Here is a 23,337-nt window from a genome sequence, read left to right as displayed (position 1 = left end):
TTTATTTCACATTGCAATCTTAATTTCAAGTGATGATAGTTTGTGTTAAATATACAGAAATACCATATTGGCAAGCAAGGCAAATACCATACAAGTATAATGTTGTTCTGTTTTTTTTATTCTAAACCATAAAATATTATAATCTATATGACATAGAATCAAGAAGAAAATAACATGCATAGTATAGCGTTCCTAAATTATAAGCATAAACTGAAAGTCGCACTTAAAGCAGGTCGGCTTTCATAAAAGAACCAAAAATAAAAACAGTGTACAAATGTTATTAATATTTTATATTCATTTTGTCACAATCACTTTTACATTTATTACCAAATGTTAAAAAAAGATAATAAGTAATCGTAGTAGATACAAATAAGAAAAAAAAACTCTTGAAAAATTTAATTTATCTGCGGTTATGGCAAAGGTGAAGAAAAAATTGACTGAAAATTGATCTTTTATGATCACACTCTAAACTTTATTAATTGTCTTAACTAGGGCCTGTTAAAAAAAAAGAAAATAAAGAGATATCTTCAGAAAGCTTTAGTAATATATTATTTGAAGTCTTTTATCATTCTAACCATCAATTTTCTATCGTGCTTCCAAACGGCACTGTTACAGTATATTAAAGGGACAATAAATACCAATAGGACATATTGTATGTAAATAAGTAAGTACTTACTTATTTACATACAATATGTCCTATTGGTATATAAGCACTCTAGGCGTTGTTTACTGTTCTGATGATGAGAATAGTTTCTCGAAACATGTCACATTTACATTTTAAGGCAATTTGCCTTTTTATTAAATGCCTCGTTATAGTCATCCTAACTCGCAAGTTTGGTGGTATTATTCATGATTAAAGGGACAGTGCTACAATTGAAACAATTATTCACTACAATTCATTGGTAATATATTTGGTTTTCCATTAGCGTTAAGTACCACATACGGACTGAACGTTTAATAACCAATTATCACATTATCTTTAACAATGTCATTAAATTGCTTCTATTCATAGACTATTGATTAAATTTTGAGTTTATAATTTTAAAGTATACAAACTGTGTTTGCTGCTGAATTGTGAAGTATTGGAAGTTTGTGTATGATTACCATACACTGTATACTACCAAACCAGTAAATTTGTGTCTATCATGTTTTTTGCATGTTTTTATTTGTCCTTGACTAAGATATTAGGAAGTGTATTAGGACCCTGGGAAAGCTATTGTCTGACATAGGTATGTTTTTTTTCGCAACATAGTTTCCTGCAGTCAAGATAGAGCTTGCTAGTATACAATACCAAGAAGCCACTTGGATTTTTTTTAATAGCATTGTACAAATCTAATATACTGTAGTTTATTAAATAATATACATCAAATAGTTTTAATACAGCATTGTTTGTATGGATATTTAGCTTATATCATTGTATGAATTTACATTCTATAGTTTTAATCGCATTGTAGTTTTGTAAATTAAATTTGAAACTAATGACATACAGTATATCTTCACACTACAGTAGAACACCTCATATTCATAATTTAGGGGACACCACAATTAAGGGGAAATTTTCCATTAAATAAATGATGCTCAAATGTTATAGGAGGCAACAAAAATTCCTATGCATCTAGAGAAGTAATATCAGTATATTCTACAAAAACATTAGAAAGACATTTACTATTTCTCCAAGAATTGCCAAAATTCACCAAACAAATTCACCAAATTCTAGAAAAAGAATCAGATAAATTTGTAAGTCAATTTAATGTCCACACATTATGCTCACAATCATACACAGCTGTGTTTGGCAAGTTATACCATATTTCCCAACCGATTCTAAGTAAATATACCTGAACACACTTCAATCCAAAGCTTACACTGAACAAATCAATTACTAATCGTAATTCTCAATAGAATGCCACTGACCTAGTAATTAGACCTACTTTGAATGGACCTAGTTAATCACATTGTTTTACTAGTTATGGCAGTCATCATGTGGTTTATGACTAATCTATCTAAATGATTTACATAACAATTAAGTGTTTAATACAGACAATAGCAATATAAGCATTTTTGTTTACAGTATAACACCGTATGTTTACATAACATGATGGTGTAGATTAGCCTATAAAATATATGTGTTGTATAAATGTGACTGTCACACATGAGTGTCATAGAAATCATGTGATTGATTGTTCTAATCTAACTGACCCAACATTTTACAGCAAGTTATACAGCTGAGAAAATTAAATGCTGAGAATAATAATTAAAATTTTTAGAAAGAGGAACACAAATTTAACCACAGTAGAATCCATCTTTGGTATATCCAATCCAAGGAAATATGCTTTAACACTATATGCCAACTCCTATTAAAGGGACACCTTTATTAATTCTAACCGACCCAACAGTATACAGCAAAGAGTTAAATGCTGAGAATAATAATTAACGTGTTCAGAAAAAGGAACACAAATTTAACTACATTTGGTATACCCAATCCAAGGAAATAAGTTTCAACACTATGCAACTCCTATAAAAGGGACACCCTTTATTAAGTAGACATTTGTTGGGTACCAAAGGTGTCCCCTAATGGGGTTCTAACTACTGTTGTAAATTATTAATATTTACTGTATTAGGTGAAATCGATAAACCAGATCGTCAAAGAATAGGGATGAGGAGAGGTTACAAAACTCCTAAAGTTTGTATAGTTGCAGTACAAAAATGTGAACATTGTTATTTGTCTTCCTTCATTTAATCTTTCTACAATTAAATGTCACATGCCAATATTGTCACATATTTAAATAATGTATAGTACAGTAACATAGAACTTCTTGTTGGACTGGAAAGGCAATCAAGCAAAAGATCCCGAAAATAAATGATACTTGCATACTATTTGTATTGTCACAGCTTCTATCACATCCATATCCTGTACCTTTATGTATGCAACATTCTGAAATCAGGCTAGTTGCTGAGGGAAGCTATCACAATACCAATTTGTTTATTTATTAAGCATGCACAGATATTTGTTAATGCTCCAATGCTTCACATTCATTGGAACATGAAATGAAATCAAATGTTCCTATCTATGTTTTATAGTCACAGATGTGAGATTTAGCATTACCTGGTCTACCCCTTTCCGTAACATTAACAACTAGGTTTAAAATGGTATGTTAAAATGTGCTATAAAGCAATTTCAGTATACTATTACTAGTTTACTCAACGATCATGTGATTTCTTTTTAATATCTACCACTTAATGTCAAGCTTGTACTATTATTATCTTTGCTGAATATTATATTTATGAAGATTGCTTCTTGCCAATTTTAAATCACCTAAGGGTATGTGTTTGAAATCCATATAAGCAGATCATTGAATTTTCTATCTTAAAAAGAATGAAAAAAAATATGTCATTATGTAGTTTGGATACAATTTTACATCATGTAGCGTTTTATACTTATAATGTTATTACAGTTGTATTACACAGCTCACTGACTTGAAATTACTGGGTAACAATTTACAATTTTTTCCCATAAAAATGTTAAACAATATATCGAGTTTGCTCTAATTGTGAGGATGTAGGATAGAAAGAATGCTGAATTTCCATAACTGTTAAGATGGTGTTGACGAAGCAATAAGAAAATCTGTATGTTGCGCTGATAGCTTTTGTAACTACCTCTATTTCCATATTTGGCAAAGTTGCAATAAGCTACAGCAATGCAGTTTGGTTTGTAAGCGCTGTTCGAGGTGGGGCCCTTTTATTTCCCCTTTAGCCATTCAACTATGTTAGAATGGTGAAAAAATGTGTTTCTTATATATCGGCCACATTTTGTACATTACAATAAGGTAGAGTGGTCATTATGAATTTATTGGACAGGTAAACTGCTGGTATGTTCTATTAATATATACAGTACAGTGAAACTCAAAATTAAATAATTGTACTGTAATAGAACTTTATGTGACAAAAAAATGTCATATACATACTCTCATATGGATATGGTGTTGTCATATCTCTATAATATATGGGTATATCACTACCATATTTGGGTATATCACTACCATATTTGGGTATATCACTACCATATTTGGGCAAATTTGTTTTGTCAAACTACAGTAGTAGACATTTTTCAAGGAGTTCTACATCAAATGATAATAATTGATGGAGCAGAAAGATATAAATTTAGTAATGTGGTAAATGAAAGGCGACAAAGTACATATATATAATGAACATAGAACGTATATAAGTGCAATGCCACAAAACGTGTAAATTCTAACATATTATTGACAAATACCTTACACTACATAAAATCAATGACAAACGAATGTAATATACAATTTCAAAATGTTTTATTTGCAACCCTTTTCATACTAAACTACAAATTGACGTGTAATTTAAGGAGAAATATAATTGTCTCTGAAATAACCGAACAGTTCGATAGAAGTCACACTGTCTGCAGTTCTTATCAATACAATGAACTAACACACAAATTTGGATTTATGTTCTTTTTCTTTGCGTTCTTTAATATTAGACAATAAAAAAAAAACTGATTTTTCAAGGAATTCAAGTTATTCAATATTAAAATATAACAGCATTTAAACTTTCATAAAATGTACAGTTAGTATAATATTGTGATTGTGAAATAGTATGTACTATTGCACGCCACAATTGTCCTATCAACTGACAGGAATATTTGTAGGTGTTATATTATTTATCAAGTAATTATTTATTACAGGATACCTGTGTCTGTTACTATTAGTCCATTATTTATAATCCATCCAACTCATGCATCAAATGTTACAATATCCCAGACGATGTTTAAAGCTGCCATATGTAAGCAAGGTAAAATAAAAACCACAGCTGCCATGATGACCATTACATAATAATGAAATATAATCATCCTTATAAGATCTCAAAGTTTATTGGCTACGCTTTTATTCAGCTATACATTACATTTATGATTGTAGAATATTACTATTAATGTGAAAAATGAGAAACTTTGCATAGACCCATATCTAGGAAAAATTCTTCAGATCATAAGACAATCTATTTGTAAATTTTATGGTTTTTAAACGTGACATGAATGTACTCAACGACAAAATTAATACAAAATGTGCAGGTAGGGACTTACCAATTGGCTGATCTTTTCCTGTAGTTTCTATGTAACTTTTGAAGGCTTGTAGAACAAATATAGAAGCTAAAAGTTCAGCTCGTCCTACGACACCAGTGACCTGAGCAAGCAAAGCAAAAGCAGTAAAGGGATAAAGGCCAATTGTTAGTTTATCCAGGTAAAGTAGGTAATATATGAAATAAACTGCAACAACTTTCTGGTTTTATTTCATGTATTCAACACACATATTTTTATAAAAGTATAAAAATCTATTAAGAAATCATACTATTGTAACTTTTGACCTGTAATAATGTAACCAATTCAATTCAATCATTCTTTTACCGTTTCTCTCACATCAACATAAAATATGTGACAATTCCAGTAAACAAAACATGTAACAGCAGAATTCAATTTACGGATAATAAAATGATACTATTACCGCTACAATAAGGAGGAGGTGTACAAAGACCAATTATAATAATTATGAAACTTGAAAGGCTAATTAAAATCATAATTTTATAAATGATGGATAGTGAGTACATTCGTTAACTTAATGTTTATAATTATAGCCATTTGAAAAATGACTTGATGGGTAAGTCATGTCAAAGGTTAAAATCTCATTAAAGCTATCCAATTATATTGGATTATTCTCTACAGTACAGTATATCTTTCAGTCTTTTTAACATTACTTTCCTATTACAGTTAATAATTACAGAAAGATCTACAGAATATTTTTTCTCTCTATTGGCAGAGTTAATTTGGGATCATGATTGATGACAAAATATTGCAGTTGAATGTCGGGTTAGTGCATATATTTCATACTTACTGCTTCAGTGTGAATGGGATGTAGTGCAAACAACAAAGACGCTATGAAACTAGTTGTATCGTTGAAGAACAAAGTACAGACTTTTAAAAACATGACGGACACGACAGCATGTAGTATTATGTTGACTAGGTGATAACCCATAGGGTCAAGTTCGCCAAGACCATAGTTGATACGAAACGACAGAACACAGATTGGACGGTACGATTTATGACTCCCTTCCTAAAAGATGAAAAAAGAAAAAAAATGTTTTGTATTTATTAGAAATTAAATACAGTAAATCCACTATTAAGTGGACAGGCCTCGAATTTGGGGATTTTAGGGGCAAGGCCATTTGGCCTCCGGTTTTCATTGATTTTAGGGGCACCAAGGCCAAATGGGAGGGCACCAAGGCCATTTGTTTTAAATCGAAGGGGCACCAAGGCCAAAATTAAAAAATATTGTAATAACTAGGCCCAAATTAAAAAATAGCTTGTTTCCGGTTGAGGGTGGAATTTTTTTCAAAAAAAAAAAAAAAATTCTACCCGCAAAATGTTTTGGGGATTTCCCCCTATTCATCAGATTGCGTAGTAGTAGTAGTAGGACTGTCTACAATACATCTTTTTGTATTTCATATAAATAGTACGTGTATTTACGATCCATATAAAAATAATAAATAGGTACGATGTTCAGCGTTTATAGTTTACCGTCCTGTTTTGAATGTTTCGTTTAGTTTCAAATAATGCGATAAAAAGGCACGTGAAGCCAACCAAGGAACCCCAGAACAGGTATAAAGACCCTTACAACAGCAAGCTACTCAGCCTTACTTAGCTAGCCCCTTGCAACGAAGACAGGCGATAGTTTTGCGTCTTGTCCGAGTCGTGTAAACAAATCTTCTTGACATTATTTTCTATCTAATTCAGTGGTTTTTATTGTGGTAAAACTCGAGAAGGGCACTCGCGGCCAACGCAAAAAAAGGGCAGGCTAGTGTAGTGGCCGTGGGTGCTATTCATTTTCGAGGGCATTGAGGCCAACTGGGAGGGCACCGACGGCACTGGCCGCGGTAAAATTCGAGGCCTGAGTGGACACCTTTGGGAAAAAGTTTGTTCCATAGTCGGGGTTCTACTTTAAAGGTATAATTTCTCCAAATTGTTTTGGATTTAAAAAAAAACACAATATTTCATTTTTCCAAACTGTTGGGATTGGCCAAAACTGCTAATTTACTACTACACGACAAGTATTATAATCGATATTAAAACTTGTATATGTAAAAATCATGTTCATGACTGCTTAATCAAATTTAAAAAAAAAGCTTCTTCCTAGTTTTAATATGATCAATATAACATCTTGAGGTATTTGGCAATTTAAACTTGTAAGTATGAACCTACTGTATATTCTTATGCATAGCTGCACCGCCAGTAATATAAAAAGCATCGGCCAATATTCATGTTGCTGTAGAAATCTTTAATTTAAGATACTCAATAGAATAAGAAATCATAAGAATGGGGCATGCAAGGTTAGCAGGGGTTAAAATTAGTGAATGTCAGTTCACACTGCAATGATGTGTCACCTTAACAGAGCAATACTAAACAATAAAACTGTAGTAAGCTTTGGCCATTAATAATGGCCAAACATTTTGTATCCAGTATAAATTCTCAGGCTTTTTAATTACTGTATACAACAATGCCTTTGGTACTTCTAACATAATTTTTAACATTCAAACTACTTTTATTAACATAGTAGGCCTACATACAGTACAGTAACTGTATTATCTAATCAAGGCCTAGACCCTGATCAATTTTGTCACAACGAGCAGTATAGTCAGTTACATTTCTAAAAGGAAGTTAGAAAGAAGGCCATCTATTTTAGAAGGAAATGCAGTTTATAACAGACACTGACAGTTGGCTATTATTAAATAAACTATTTTATGAATAATATTATAAATCTATGAATATACACTGTAGTAGCAATCACGCATCATGTGTAGTATTTCAAACTTTTTAAATTATTTTAATTTTCAATAGCCAATACTAAGTATAATAATTAATATCCACTGAATATGTATACTGTACACTGTGTAGTACTGTCAACATTTTATAGAAACTTAATCGCTTTTTGCATCATAAATTGTATAAAAGGACAAAGTATACATTTTGTTAATCATGTGGGTATACGAATACACAGCTCAAATTTAGTATGCGTAGGACAGTCTTACTCGTATCATTAACATAAAGTAATGTATGGACACTGTATTTGAAATCTATGATAATGTAAATATGATATTGAGTAAAACCCTTTATTTGGGACACCCCTATTCAGGAGAAGACACCTACATATATTAAGGGGACACTGATTTTACACTATGGCCAACCCCTGTTCAGGGGACAACTTTTATTAGGGGACACTTTTTTCACTCCTTCCGAAGGTGTCTTCTTAATAGGGTTAACACAAAATTCATGTCAATATTTTTAAATTAACACAAAACATATGTTATGTTAAGCTCCTACAAAATGATATAATAAAATTATACAAAACCTATTTTTTTGGTCTCAAAACAATACTGTAGTTCATTATAATAGTTATTCTGCAGTGCTAGGCAACATTATGTTGTCAAAATAACGATGTTTTTGCCTGTAAATTTGAAAGACTTGAATGTTCAAGGCTTAAACACTTAGAAAGATACTTGAATTGATAGAATAGCACGTTAGCCAACATCTCACAGTTCCGCTCCATAAATATCATCTTATTTATATTCAAGTATATCAAGCAAAAATAAAAAAATCTAGTACTGATGAAAGTTCAAAGGTCAAACTGAATAGTATGTTAATAACTCTTTGGGAAACATTAAGCATGATATTATGAAGACACAAATACGAAATCTACCCAGAATCAAAGAATTCAATTAGAAGGAAGAAGATTACGTTAAAGTAGAAAAAGACAATCCATTCATTGATTAATATCCTATTCCTTTGGGAACTGTTTGATATAATATTAACAAATTAAAGAAATGGATTGGCATTTAATCTTGCCCAAGAAAATTAATATAAGAAAATGGTTATTAGAAAAAAAATTTGCAGAATAGAATACTGTACGCTTTAGATATTAATCAACAAGCTATCTTTAAATAACCTTTTTCTTTGGCTTGCTTGATTATTAATTTTTTTTAAATAAATGGATCTCCATACTACAGCATATTCATGCTGGATAAAGTGAATTTAAGAAAAGTAATCGCACACAAAATTTAAACAAATCATGTTTTCATGATAGACAAACATTTTAATACAAAAATTGAATATTCTTAAGTTTTTTTTTTCCGCAAAAAGTATAAAAAAATTATTATTTTTTTTACATAAACAATGAAGCCAATAATTTTTTCTCATCACAGTGTCATGGATAGCAAATTGTGGGTTTAATGTTTGTTATCTACAATAAAGTGTAAGTGATTTTCAAATATAGTTCTGTAAAGATGTGGTAAAAGTTGAACAAGACATTTTGCCTAGGTACAGTACAGATGAATCTACCTTTGTACTACAAGCAGGACTCGTTAAAAAAAAATTAATTAAGTGTCAAGTTTGTCTGAGAATGTTACTATACCGTTGGCAAATGTTCATGTTGTACACATTCTGATAATATAAAAACCTATTGAAAAGATTTCATTCACTAAATACAGTATATAATTGAACAATAATTTTCACACGCATGAATAACATTTGCAATCTATCTAAATCACAGGTCTTTTTATAATATTATCAGGCTGTTTCTTATAAGTCAACATGGTACAAAAGGTTGAATACATTCGGTTCGTAGCACTATTACAGGATCTTTAAAGTGTGCAGTCATTACCAACTAATCTTACTATAAATGGTTGCCCTTTTCGTTATAGAATTAATCCTATTATATTTTAATAAGATATTTAGTTCGTGAGGTGGTAAATTAAGGTATCGGAATAGCCTAAAGCCGCATGACTACCATTTCCACATTATAAATGCGTCTTGTACTTAAATTGCGTTTAACTATTTCCATCTCGTTGAGATCTCTTTCAGAAGATTGTGTTTATTTTCACTTTGACATTTATCTGCAGACAAAACTGGTTAGGTATACCTATAAATCATCTATGAAATGTTAAACTAATGGGATTTTACTATTTCAAAGTACATAGCTTTTTTACACGCAACATGCAAATAACATGTATAACTGAAATAGCAGGGATTTGTTTTTTTTTCAATCAGATTCATAAAGACTGGCTTGTAAACTGTTATGAATTAACATCGAAAAGACACAGAAGGTTGTAAAACAAATGTTCGGGAGCTTTTGATTTGCGACAACCAATGACCAAACTAATTCATCATACTGAACGACATGATTCGTGTGTTTTTTCTTGGTCTGGTTTCTAGGTCCAGACATTAAACAACAATTGACCCGACACCTAGCTTTTTTTTTTTTATTCACTTTGTAAATGTCCGAAACTGCATAGGATACAGCCTACAAGTAGTGGCATCGATGTCTGGTGTTATATATGCCACTTTTGATCCAAAAGTTCTATGTTCAATCTTTGTTTTCCAGATCTATTTAAATATTTACTGAGTGGTTCAAATTGTACAATACAATATATATTACAGTACATTACACTGGTTTGACTGGTAAATGAAATATTAGTTGAGAAAATTGAATATAGTACTGTATTCTAGCAAGGTTACTTAGTGTCAGACAAATGTGGTCATATTTTGGTTGATGGTTTATACAATCTTTGGTCTGGCGTCAGGTTTTACCCCCACCATCGCAAAACTACTATATCAGTAACTGCCTTAATGGATACATGTTTATATCTAAACTAAGTTAAAGCTTAATTTACCAAACAATTCCATCGCATCACTGCACTCACTTCAGTACTCCCTTCCAATGGCAAAGGAGCCACTTATCCACATCTTGGTAAGAGAAGTACTTGATACAACTTTGTAAGCTACTGTTTTGCAAATCAAGGATGGAAATTTAGCCAACCATAAATAATACATTACAGATGAGGTTTTACTTGATGTATTTGGCATAGTTTTTAATCTTACTGTACCTGTACCTGTCTATAGAGTGGGACGTTTTTTTGTTTGTTTTGAGTAGGTGCTCATTTTTGCTGCAAGTAATACAGTTTTATACTACTGTGTGCATAAATTATTTCTAGGACAGCAAATACAGTAAACCAAAATGAGTGTTCTCAAACTAATGGTCTAAACAGAAGAAAAATATATTGTAGTAAAATACAGAGAAGTGGAATAAATTTATAAATAGATAACAAAAAACAACATACTGTACCTAAACAAAATGTACATTACCTTATGCATTGGCGTTCCCCAGAAGTCATTCCAAAGGAGGTTCGACAACGGTGACGATGGTCGAAGATCCTTGTTATCCTTGATGGCCGAGATGTCATCAAACACAAATCCACATTGCAATGCATTGTGGTAGCAGACTGTAACCAAGGCAACCACAATGGCAGAGTAAATGTGAAGTTTGTTCTTCTCCATCTCTCTTTATAATGAACACTCTCTATTTCATTGAGATATATTCCTTAAATGTCAAACCATTTTTCACTGTAAAAGATAAGTACATAGAGTTATCTCTATACCGGAAGCAAGATTTGAATACAATTAGTAGTAGTACAAGTACCAGTATATTTTATAACTTTTTGTTGAGAATCCAGACTCATACACAGCTATGGTTCTGTACAGTATTGTGTCATGATGAGTAATGATTACATGTTCTGTAGCCTGAAACATGTTCTTTTTAGATCCTATGAAATAGACAAGCACTTTACGGACTGGAAATTGTCTAAAAAAGAATGAGGATAGGTATTATATTCAATCAATATACTTAATTAAATTCCAACCAGGTATATGTAAAAAAAAACGGTTTAAAGCCAAGGTATCCTCAACTGAAGGGTAATCCTCACTGGCACTTCGTGCAAGCAAAGATAAATCAGCTAAATGTAAGAGAACATACACAACCTTTTCAAAGCTAGTAGTGAAATATCAGCAGCATGTAAAAAAACTACAGATTTATCGCGATCATTAGACTACTTTCTCAAGGATTAAATATTTACATAACTCACTGACACGTTATCTTGTGGGAAATAATACATTTTAGGTTTTCTCAGCCATGACATTGCAACACATTTTTAAACATAAATGCGTATTGTGTTAACTACAGTATGTCAATATATATGATATAATATTGAAAGGAATAACAAGGTATTCAAAACATTACTGTTTGCTTGATCAAAACAATTTATTAATTATTATATTTGAAGTTGATTGATTGATGATTATTATTTTGATCGAATGTGTTGAGAAATTTCAATATAGAAAACAACGTCTTTATCACTTAAATTTATGAAAAATATTAAATTGTAATAATAAAACAGACACCTTCAAATAATAGCTTTAATTTTATATTAATCAACATGTATGCAACTATTAAGAGTAGTCTGGTAGGTATTTTTGGTACGGTTATAAACATTGGTTAAATTCTATGAGATGGCTTACTCTGTATAATACGGTACCCAAGAAATAAAAAATGTTGTTTTTTTTATTTTGCTATTTCATATAAAAAGTAATACGTATTTGTTGACTTCGTTAATTGTTTATTGATTTCAACAAATAATGAGCTGTACTGTACATGTACAAAATCATAAGTTGAAATTGGTGACAAAATTGGTAATTCTGATTCACACCTACATTTGTCAGCAGAAACATCACCATGATCAATAATAAGCAAACATAAACAACAAGTAAATAAAAATATTTCAGTCTGAATAGACTGTATCGTAGTAGTAGAAGCCCCAGAGACTGTTACAGGCAAAATATATATTGAAGGAGAATCATAATAAATCCAGTCACGTAGAGAAATGAAAAACAGTCCAGGTTTGTCTAAGCCATGCTATTGAGCTTAATGCGATCGTTAAGATACTTAAACACAGTTACTTTTTAGCTGATGATATGCTGCTAAACAACAAATACTAGGCCTACGCAAAAGATACTCAGTAATATCATTGTCAAGTAATTATTATATAATCTCAATCTTTGTTTTGAACAGAAACAGAATTACCATACTGTAGGTACCTATAATTAATATACTGTAAATAGAGACAATTGTATTTCTGTCTTTGAAAGAAAAGAAAGGGTCTATTAGTAGTAAGCTAGGCACAAAATAGACAATGTTATTTTCATTACATTATTCTCATTACAGCTTTGAAGTCAAAATTAAATTTCATATCTCAAAATCTTGCTATACTGTAAATATTTTCATGGATACTTTCATAAATAAAAATTATACTTGAAGAATGATTTAGATCTTCTTCTTGATATTTCTAGGTAATAAAGGTCTGCATTTAAATTACCTCCTGGCTACTATACACATTCATTAACATTCACGATATCCTATATAGAATGTAGAAATCCTTAAGGGACAAAAATTGGATTTGACATTTAAGAAATAGTCTACTATGCACTAAATAAAACCAAAGTTACAAAAATGCATAAAATCAAGTATGTCACAGAGGTAGAACATATTTTTAAAGCTATTTGCTTAATACTAAAAACTTGATTGAATTTGTTTTTGGGGCTATATACAGTGTAGCCAGAGTACAGGGTCGGTATCATACCGACCCTGTACTCTGGTGGTCCCAATTGAATTATATTGGTATTTTATTTGTACCTTTTTAGAGTGTTTTATACTTTTTGTAATTTTGTTGCCAAAAATATTCTATTAAAAAATAAAATGAATATATTATTATTCTTATTAATTATATATATATAATATAGTCTTAGGCCCAGGGTTAAATATAAAGCATCCTACATTTTAAATAAGACTAGACAAAAAACTGTCATGCACTGTATGAATACTTCAACATGTGCTTTATTAATTACGGTAATACTGTAATACTAACTATATTTAGGAGAGGGGGAGGGGGGCGATCTGGTGTGGGGCAGAACAGTATAATACTTTAATACTTATAGCTAGGCTGGCTATTATAGAGGAGGGCCTTCTACTAACTAGCTATTGAAATTATTGATAATTATTTTTAAACACATTAATTATTCAATTAGAAATGTATATTTACACATTTCCCATGTATCTAATTTAATCCTAAACTACTTGGTATGGGTAAAGTGTAGGCAGGTCTCTCTCGACCCGACTCAAGTAATAAGATCCAATGACTGTTAAAGTCTGTTTAGCCGTGAAGGATCCGTACTTAATAAGAAATCTGAGCACGTCACAACCAGGCCTAGAAAGAAGGTCCTACCTTTTATGAAACCTCGGTTGTTGATTGTACTAACACCAGTTGACTAATACAGTAAAAAGTAGTTGGTTAAGTAAACTCACCTTATCTGATACCTGTATGTTCCTTAGAGTTTTCATAAAAGTAGTGAACTGCCGATAGAAAATCCACTGTACATCTTTTCCTCTTTTGGTTTCGATTATATGGAGATTTTGTGTACAATATGAAGTTCAATCATGCGTGCCATTTCTAAACTTTGGTAACTACAATGTCGCCCTCTTATACGGAAAAACTTATCCCATTAATAATTCATAAAAAAACACCTCATAATATAAATATCTAATTTACTAATACTATACTGTTAAATTAACATAAAATTGACGAGGGAAATGTATATATAATAACACTTTTTTATGTTATGCATATCATATTTTCAATTTAATGATGAGGAGTGAAACTGTAACAATGTGCTAGTTGCCCGGTCCGACAATTCACATATTTAATGATTTGAAACTATATCAATTGTTTTCTTTAATCACAACAGTAAAAAAGTTTTTAAAATATATTTAAAAACCCGTTTATCTTCATCATACGAGTTCAACAGATACATAAAATAAAGTTACTTAGCCGCTAGGTGGCAGTATTACCATTAGGTATGAATGAAGGATTCACAGTCCACACTCTTGTTAATGTTTCCAGACATTGTTTAAAACCGAATTTATTTGCAAAATTCATTAACCAGTTGTCTTTCTTTAAATATAGAATTAATAAATGTTGAGTAGATTATATCGTTTGGAATTAATATTCTTGTTTTTTGCTGTTTTTCCCCAGTTTATGTTTTCATTCTGTTTGAGGGCTTCCCGCTGTTGGATATGAGTTAAAGCTCAGGTACAGGCATGAATTTTAAATATAATATCTGGTTAATTGTACATAAATCAAGTATTTGTAACAGAAATCAAGACAGAAAAAATGAATTTCCCTTAATATGGTCAAATACAAAATTTGGCAAAATTCTGCCATAAAAACCAGGAAGACTTTTTTTCAGTAGTTAGGTAGTTTAACCTAATGTAATAACATGTCTGGTGACTCCATAGAAGGTGAAAAAAGATGGTGGATATACGGTGGATAATTTTTGCTAAAGCATGAAAATAAAAATCTGAAATTGAAAATACCAGAAATGTAAAATTCAAGTTATTTAACCTATGTTTAGTCATCTGATAACATTTCTTACCACACCGTTTATTTTTCATGGCTTTTTAAAATGCCTCTCTATTTACAAAATGTGTGTACAAAAGAATAGAGATTTTACTGTGTAATTTGAACTATCCCGCCACTGATAAGAAAGTGCTTATTTTCAACAAGCTCCTGTAACACAAATAAAATCCCAAAAATTATGAAACATAGGGGAAAGTATAGATTGATAATTATTGGAATGTATGATCAATAGAAATTTTTTGCCCGCACCTGGCCTTTAAAATAAACATCATAGTCCATATTCCATTATATTTTAGTTTTAAAAACACATTTTTTGCTGCTTTTTCAAATCACTATTTTTTGGACTCACAACCTGGCCCTACCAACATTGGTATGATGTGCTTGTCAGGCATTATATCCCCAGAAGTGGACGTATGAGAGTTTCTGCTTTTACCACCAACAGATACCGTAATTCTTTTGTAGTTAAGGGTATTGTTTTCTTAAATGAAGATCATAAAAGGTAACTTGTGGGGTGGTCTTATCTTTTATTTTGTATGTTTATGTTTTTCCTTGTTGTTTTGCAAGCTACTGTAATTTCTTCTTTGGAGATAATAAAGTATGTTTTTTGTCTTAGGCCTATGTCTAAATGCATCAACCCACTCAATTAATCCCGTGGTCACATAGTTCGTAGTCATTCGTAAAATGATAATAATAAATATGACCTCAATCAATCCATATAAATGAAATGAAATTAACTTTATTTAAAAATATATTTTATTACATTAATATACAAACAGGTTATTCATTGTTAATACTTTATGTTGAGTTATAACTAGGGATACGTCTCCAATTAACATACGTCGTCAGTTAGATAAAAAAATCATTAAAAATAAATGAAGATTATAACTTCAAATAATTGAACTATTTTAGAATGTTAACTGTCATATAATGATATTTGAATTATGTACAATATATTAAAATGCTCTGATACATCTTTTAATGAATATTAGGCCAAGAACTTAAAACCTATACATACCGCCTGTGGTGGTATTTCATTGATTGGCATTAATCTTTTTCTACTTGTTCATTTTTCTCTTACAAAATAAATAGGCCTATACCAATAATAGGCCTACAGTAGGCGTAATTTATTCGAAATATGGCCAATTTAGATATCTCAATGATCCAGACATAACCATGTTTCTCGTCCATAATTACTCAGATCTACCTGATTTAAATAAATTAAATAATTGTTTGATTCAGGTACCAGTAATCCTAAATATAATCGGTAGGCCTATTACACGGAACAATAGTATACAAATAATAAATGTTTATGAGTGTAATTGTACAAATAATGGCATGAGGTGAATGATGAAAGGTTATATTTCAACGAGGCGGAAAAGTACTATTTAACGATCGATAAATAGTGCGTACTATTGCATGCCATAACCACGTGACTCACAATCGTCCAATTAAATGACAGGAATTTATTTAGGTGTTATATAATAGTTTCAGTAATTAAGATCAGATTAATAATACTAGTAATTTCATAGTAGCAGTAGTTTCATTTGAACTGTGAAGCTGTCGATAAGAATATGCCTAATTTATTTGATATAATTATATAAAAGTGTAAACTATTCAATATTTCGTATTCATTTCAGGCAGAAGTTCCGGTGGCATATTAACGGGTAGGTAATTTTCTAATAGCTTGATACTATACGACCACAGTTGTTCTTGTTTTACAACGTCTCTGTAACGAAAAAAATATACAACGTATACGATAGTAAAATGTTGATAAATATGAACGTACACCTTTATATCGGTGGCATTCAAAAACAAATGGTGCGTTCGTAACAAAAACAAGTTTACCAACAATGCACAACTGTATAAATTGTACACGCAAATTCAAACACATAATAAAATCTTGAAAATGAAAAAATAAAGATAAACTTATGGAAACCATTACTTTAAACTTACATGAATTATCTTTCAATAGTATACACATTTAGTCATGAATTGACTACGGTAGTCCTACATGTGTAAATAGATACTAACCGTGAATCCTGACTGGCTTCTCCGAGTTCTCTACGATTATAATAAACTTCTGATTTATATTCATCTTTTTGTCGTAAAATCTCGTAAATGTCTTTTGCCGCTACGCTTGATTCGATTCCATCAACAGCTGAAAAAAGAGAACGTATTTTATACGAAGCACCACAACGAAGTTTGGGACTGCGATTTTCAAGGATAGCTTTTCATGCGTTCTAAACGACGTAATGGTGGCAGCTCCTGATTTGGCAAGGGTTATGTTAATTGTTAATTATCTTATTAACTATGGGATAGGGCCTACAATGTTCACGCGATATAGGAGACTATCATTAACAATAGTATAACGCCATTTTGTATAATAAATAGTATAATAAGTATGTTACCGTATAAACACTGCCTCAGTAGGTACAAAATAGACATGTCTGTAATATGATTTCCAATAGCCGTGTCTGTCACATGGCCAGGATGCATAGTGACGAAGTGGATATTCCTGTGTGATAGTCTTCGTTCAAACGAAAATGATGCCATCATCTATATTGAAATATTAAAGGTCTAAGTTTTGGTATAAGCCTAGTATAGGGTTTACGTTTACTTTCGCTTGTGATTGGTCAACTCACTTGCGTTAAGGGGAGCTTATATCGACACGGAACTAAACTCAACTGAAAAGAAATAAGTTTATATCGACTTTCGAGCAACTAAACGGAACGGAAATGAAATAAGCTTAATATGTCGTTACGTCCAATGAGAACAAAGTTAATACTTGGTTCCCCCACTCTAGTATGCAACGCAAGGACATAAGCACAACATATTGAAGTTGACCAATCACAAGCGATACGGTAAATTATGTAATTTAGGTTACATAACTTCATTTATTTTAAAAACACTTTACACTACACAGAAAAACAATACCGAACCCTTGGTTTTATACTACCTACCTGGAATAGCTTGGAGTTGCCGTATGCTAAAAAGCGTCCATATGTCTTCTCACCTTGGAAGTTACCAAGTTTGAACTTGGCCAATACTCGATGTGCTTCACTAGAGACCGACAGTACTACCCCTTTCGATTCTTCCAAAAGTGGAATCATATGCAAACACATTAGAAAATGCGTTAAGTAATTAACTTGAAAATGAGTCTCCATACCATCTCCAGTGATAACTGACAAACAGAGAAATCAGAATAGTGTGTCTATAGGCCTACTTAGTTAATTTAAATAAATTCAAAGTAAGATAAACTTTCATTGGAATAGTTAATTCTACTGATTAAAATGTGCGAGGAGTATGAAGAAGGCCATATTATGTAGGCCTAGGACGTAGCTTCCTGATGAAAAGGAAGAGAGAACGTATTAGAAAACTGTTGATCAAGCAAAATCTGAGATTGACAGCCTGAAAGAAACCCAAAAACTATACGCTGGTGATACAATCTCAATTTGTCATGCTAGCTTTATGTAATGCTAATACTTACTCTTTTTAACGCCTGCAATTCCCGCATTCAGGATCATAACGTCCAGCTTGGTATAATTTTGTTTGAATTTGTTGATGAACGTCAACGCAGAATCAAGTGAACTTAAATCGAGATCCATCGGGGTAAGTTTGAGATCTTCAGTTGGCATTGCGTCACTATCTTTCCGTCGCTCGTATTCATATTCAGATCTTATTTGTTCAGCTGCCTGTATGTGAGGAACCCCGATAAAGAAATAAATATAAATATTTGTATCAGTTAGCCTATACAACTTTTAATTTAAAGAACTTGTTCTGGGGGACCAAACAAACTGTCCCTTTTAATAGGGGTGTTCTAGGAATTCGTATATAATAAAAACTTTATTTATTCACGAGACTGGTGGAACAGTACAACTCGTTCAATCCACATTGATTGTTTTTCGTGATATTACAAAATTATCAAACACCATATAAATAAGAAAAAAGAAAGAAAAAAAAAATGTTAGTGTTAGTGTTTCCCTCCACGGGAAAACTAATTAATATGGTGTCCGCCAAATAGGGATGTCTCAAAGTAGAGGTTCTAATGTGGGATTGCATTTGTATTGGTGTCATAGTAACTGCATCAGGCTCGTTGGACAAAAACTATATTTAATTTTGATCAGGGATCCCTGATTTTGATTAAACACGCAATTCAATGTTGCAAATAAGCCACTGGGCCCTAAGTGTGTTTTTCTCATTCAGGGTTTTCTGTGTTTGTTTTCCCTTAAACTGTATGTACTATTTAAACCATAGGTAACAAACGAAAAAGGAACAAGTTTTAAACTAGTATGGGGCAATAACCTCTAAAGGAAGAAAGAGATTCAAACGCCGGTAATTGTGGCCCTAATCTTTTGAATAGTAAAATAAACTTAGGTGTTGAGGGTTACAACAAGAGGTAAGGCGTTGAGGGTTGAATGGGTCAAATCAAGAGCAATGGTCGATGTTTTCACTTTACTGGTTTGACGTCGTAGGCCTCTACCAACAACAAATGAAACAAGACAACGTTTCCGAATTTCTCTTTTTATATCCATAAAATAATATTTACAATTGACAGAAGACAGGAAATGGAAAGCGATGCAATGAATTCGTATTAAATGAAATATGAAAATCCACTGGTTTTGCTCATTGAGGTGGAAGTTGTTCTTTACTTGTATTCTTTTACATTCCGCAATTTATACATTGCTTTACACACTAATTTGATCAAACACAAGTGGCAATAACACTGGGGATATACTTTAAAACTGACAATGATGTACCTCAAATGGCATATTAGACAGGGCTTAAAATAGTTTCGATTATAGTTAATAAAGGACCGTGCTTACTTAACCGACATTCACCATTCAGGTCAATGAATTCAATACCAATAGCCTCGAAGGCTCTCAACCTTTAGTTAAGTGTCATTAAACTACTTTGGTAAACTTTAAGTTCTAGATAATTATATTCAAAGATTGAACCCAAAATATTGCTAGGTTGTCCAGAATACAAAAAGGTTGTGCGTGTGAACACACCCTATAAGTTTTTTTTAACCTTGTGTATTTTTTAATAACATTTATAGGCTTCTTTTAGAATTTTATTGGTGTGCTATTTGTTTCTCACTAGTGTATTTTAACATATTATAAATGTTTACAATGATTTTTTGTGCTTGTATTTTTGTGTGCCTTTTTTAAAACGTATTTTAGCATATCTTTGTATTGCACAACCAAATGAATTTCCCAGTTTGGGATAATAAAGTGTTATTGAATTGAATTGTTCCACCATGTCAAGCATGCAGGACCCAGAAATATCCATTGGAGCTTTAAAGATTATCATTTCTGCAAATGTATTGTCTGATGTTGCCTATCACGTCTGCTTTGTGGTTCTGCATCATAGGAGGTACACATAATGGCAATGTTGTGTGTGAAAGTCATTGCGAAGTTTGTATGCTTTGTGTTATTAGTAGCTATGTGCACAATAAAATGATTTATTTTATTATTAAATACAATAGTATGTATAAACAGTATATTCAATCAATGGAATGCATCTCTTTGGTAATTTTGTTGGACATTTTTGTTGTTGAGTATCTTCCATTATTAATGTTCGTGAAAGAAAGTAAAGTTTTCCACTTACGGAAATGATAAGATTACATTTAATCTATGGCAAGGATTGTCTACATTACCATGATATAATTCTATTTCAATAGTGTGAATAGTTGTTGACTGTTGGACTAGGCTCGGCGTCATGCAAGTTACTTACCAGTAGGGCTTTGACCCGAATCCTGCATACCATAATAACTTCTGCTCCTTTGCTTGCGAATAGTTTTGCCGCTGCATATCCTATTCCTAAAAAGTACATTAAAAGACATATTATGCATAAGCAAATATTTTGCTCTGGGTATTTTGTATTTAATTATGTAAACGATGAAAAGAGGTTCACACAAAGTAGGATAGAACATGTTTGGCAGAAGATTTAAAGCTATCTCCCCCACCTCTCTCCACCGACCATCTAGGACTCCTCTTAGAGCTCTTTTGCGAGCAGTTTGAGGATCGGAACGCGTAATCAACCATTACAAAATACGCCCAATCCTGGAGTTTTATTATCGGTATGGTCAAAATGTCATGAAAACCCCTTTAAAACTACGTCACAGAAATCAATACTTGAGAGTATGCACAATTAGGGTCATCTAATTTCAATTACTTTATAATAGAAAGATGAGAAAAAAGACGAAACATTTAATTGATCATGCTGGACTATTGACCAGGTCATTGAACGGTTCTTTAAACAATCCGTTCTTTGATCAAATCACCAAGAGGGTGTTCAATAGAGTAGAACGCCAAGGGTGTTGTTATAAAGTCATTGCCCTTACCCCGTCAAAAATAAAATTGGTATGACAAAATAAACGGGTTGTAATTTTTGTTTTGTTTTGTTTTTCTTTTGTGAAAATGGTATTTTATGATAAATACGTTAAATGCCGATGGATCATCGGCTTGTTTTTCGTCTGTTATGTTATATTCTGTCTCTTTTTTTTGTGTGCAATTTTAAAACAGACACGGATCTCGACTGCAACAACTTTATCGGTCACTAATAATTAGATTGTCCGACGGTCGTTTGTTTCCTTATGTAAAACCAGAGTGGTATCACTCTTTCTTGGTAAAACCAGTCCCTTGTAAAACCAGGGAAGAGTGAAATCACTCTTCCTTGGTAAAACCAGTCCTTGGTAAAACCAGGAAAGAGTGAAATCACTCTTCCTTGGTAAAACCAGTCCCTGGGAAAACCAAGGAAGAGTGATTTCGCTCTTCCTTGGTAAAAGTCGTGTTTTATCTTAATCACGGCATGCATTAGAAACAAGTAAGTGTTGAAGTGTGAACTATGAGACTGACAGATCAAGGGGGATACTATTCTATACCATGGACAGAAACCTAGTAGGGACAGATAGACGTAGATTGTCCATGGATTATCTAATGATGCCGAGGCTCATGTAGGACTACATTGGTATCTTTCGGGGCAACTTACTGTTGGTACCCATGCAATGCACCCTTCCTTAAAATCGATTATTTGCTGGATCACTTGAGATTTTTATGTAGAATTTCACATGATCATTGAAAGGTCTTTATTGAAAATGTATTCCTTATTTATAACGGCATATTGAAAACTTATTCTCGATTCAGAACATGATGTCAAAGTGTATTTATCAGTTTTACTACCTCCACCTGTGCAAAATTATATCAGTGCTGCGTCTTCTAAGTTTCAAGTACCAATATAATTAATTAACTTAGTTTAAACATAACAGCAATACTTGAAAATATTGACAAAAAGATAGATGGATTGATTGAATGGTATAATACAACAATGGATATAAGGCCGTAGCGAGAGGTTAAAAACAGACGAGACAAAGATGATTTAAATAAAAGTATTAATATAAAATATGAAAATTACAGACAAGGCGAGCGCCTCGTCTGCCTCATGCTGGCTACGGCCCTGATGGATAATAATCAATGTGGTTTTAAAAATTTCTAAAACAGTGCTCTAAATAAAAGAAGTACCAAACTCGCTCAATAAAAACAAATATGTGTAAAAGTACCTGTATTCGCCCCAGTTACCAGAAAAGTCTTTCCGGAAAATTCTCGTCCCGGTTTCAAAATTTTCGAATACCGAAGTAGTTTCGGTTGCTCCATTTATTTTAGTAGCTAAACTTGTCAATACACAATATCTTTCAACTACAAATCATTAGAATAAAACTTGTGTATATTATAGCTTCTTCAAAAAACGGTCCAGTGAATTGTTTGAATGCTTCACGGAGAGCTATTTTATTCAATGGGTCTTCAGAGTGAACAATGAGAACACAAAACTGAATTGTAAGGTTGACGCTATTGGCGGTTTGCTACAGTAGATATACTTAAGTCCAATTAGTACCTTTGTGACGAATATAGGTTTAATAACAATTATAAAAATGATATCAAATAGATATTGAATATCTTTCTTTTCTGT

The 23,337-nt window shown here is 31.9% G+C and overlaps 2 protein-coding genes across 2 annotated transcripts in view; both read right to left on the bottom strand.

Moving 5' to 3' along the window:
* Nucleotides 1-14,351, bottom strand: part of LOC140040274 (protein O-mannosyl-transferase TMTC3-like) — an 88,405-nt gene extending 74,054 nt beyond the window's left edge. Inside the window, exons 1-4 of the mRNA XM_072086074.1 lie at nucleotides 14,262-14,351; nucleotides 11,213-11,470; nucleotides 5,913-6,131; nucleotides 5,108-5,207 (exon numbers count right to left, since the gene is read on the bottom strand). Coding sequence (XP_071942175.1) covers nucleotides 5,108-5,207; nucleotides 5,913-6,131; nucleotides 11,213-11,404 — 511 coding nt within the window. The 5' untranslated portion in view covers nucleotides 11,405-11,470; nucleotides 14,262-14,351. The remainder of the gene's footprint in view (nucleotides 1-5,107; nucleotides 5,208-5,912; nucleotides 6,132-11,212; nucleotides 11,471-14,261) is intronic.
* Nucleotides 14,352-16,151: 1,800 nt separating this feature from the next.
* On the bottom strand, nucleotides 16,152-23,112 carry LOC140039587 (WW domain-containing oxidoreductase-like). The gene is made up of 7 exons (XM_072085203.1): nucleotides 22,931-23,112; nucleotides 21,106-21,191; nucleotides 18,860-19,064; nucleotides 18,333-18,553; nucleotides 17,781-17,928; nucleotides 17,404-17,530; nucleotides 16,152-17,098 (listed from the first exon to the last, which is right to left on the bottom strand). The coding sequence occupies exons 1-7, from the start codon at nucleotides 23,022-23,024 to the stop codon at nucleotides 16,987-16,989; spliced, it is 993 nt and encodes a 330-aa protein (XP_071941304.1). The 5' UTR covers nucleotides 23,025-23,112; the 3' UTR covers nucleotides 16,152-16,986.
* Between the last annotated feature and the right edge of the window lie 225 nt (nucleotides 23,113-23,337).

The sequence above is a fragment of the Antedon mediterranea genome, chromosome 2 (assembly GCF_964355755.1).
Source record: "Antedon mediterranea chromosome 2, ecAntMedi1.1, whole genome shotgun sequence".
In the NCBI taxonomy this organism is placed as follows: Eukaryota; Metazoa; Echinodermata; class Crinoidea; order Comatulida; family Antedonidae; genus Antedon; species Antedon mediterranea.
Note: the sequence above shows the minus strand (reverse complement) of the source record. Positions and strands in the feature narration are given on the sequence as shown.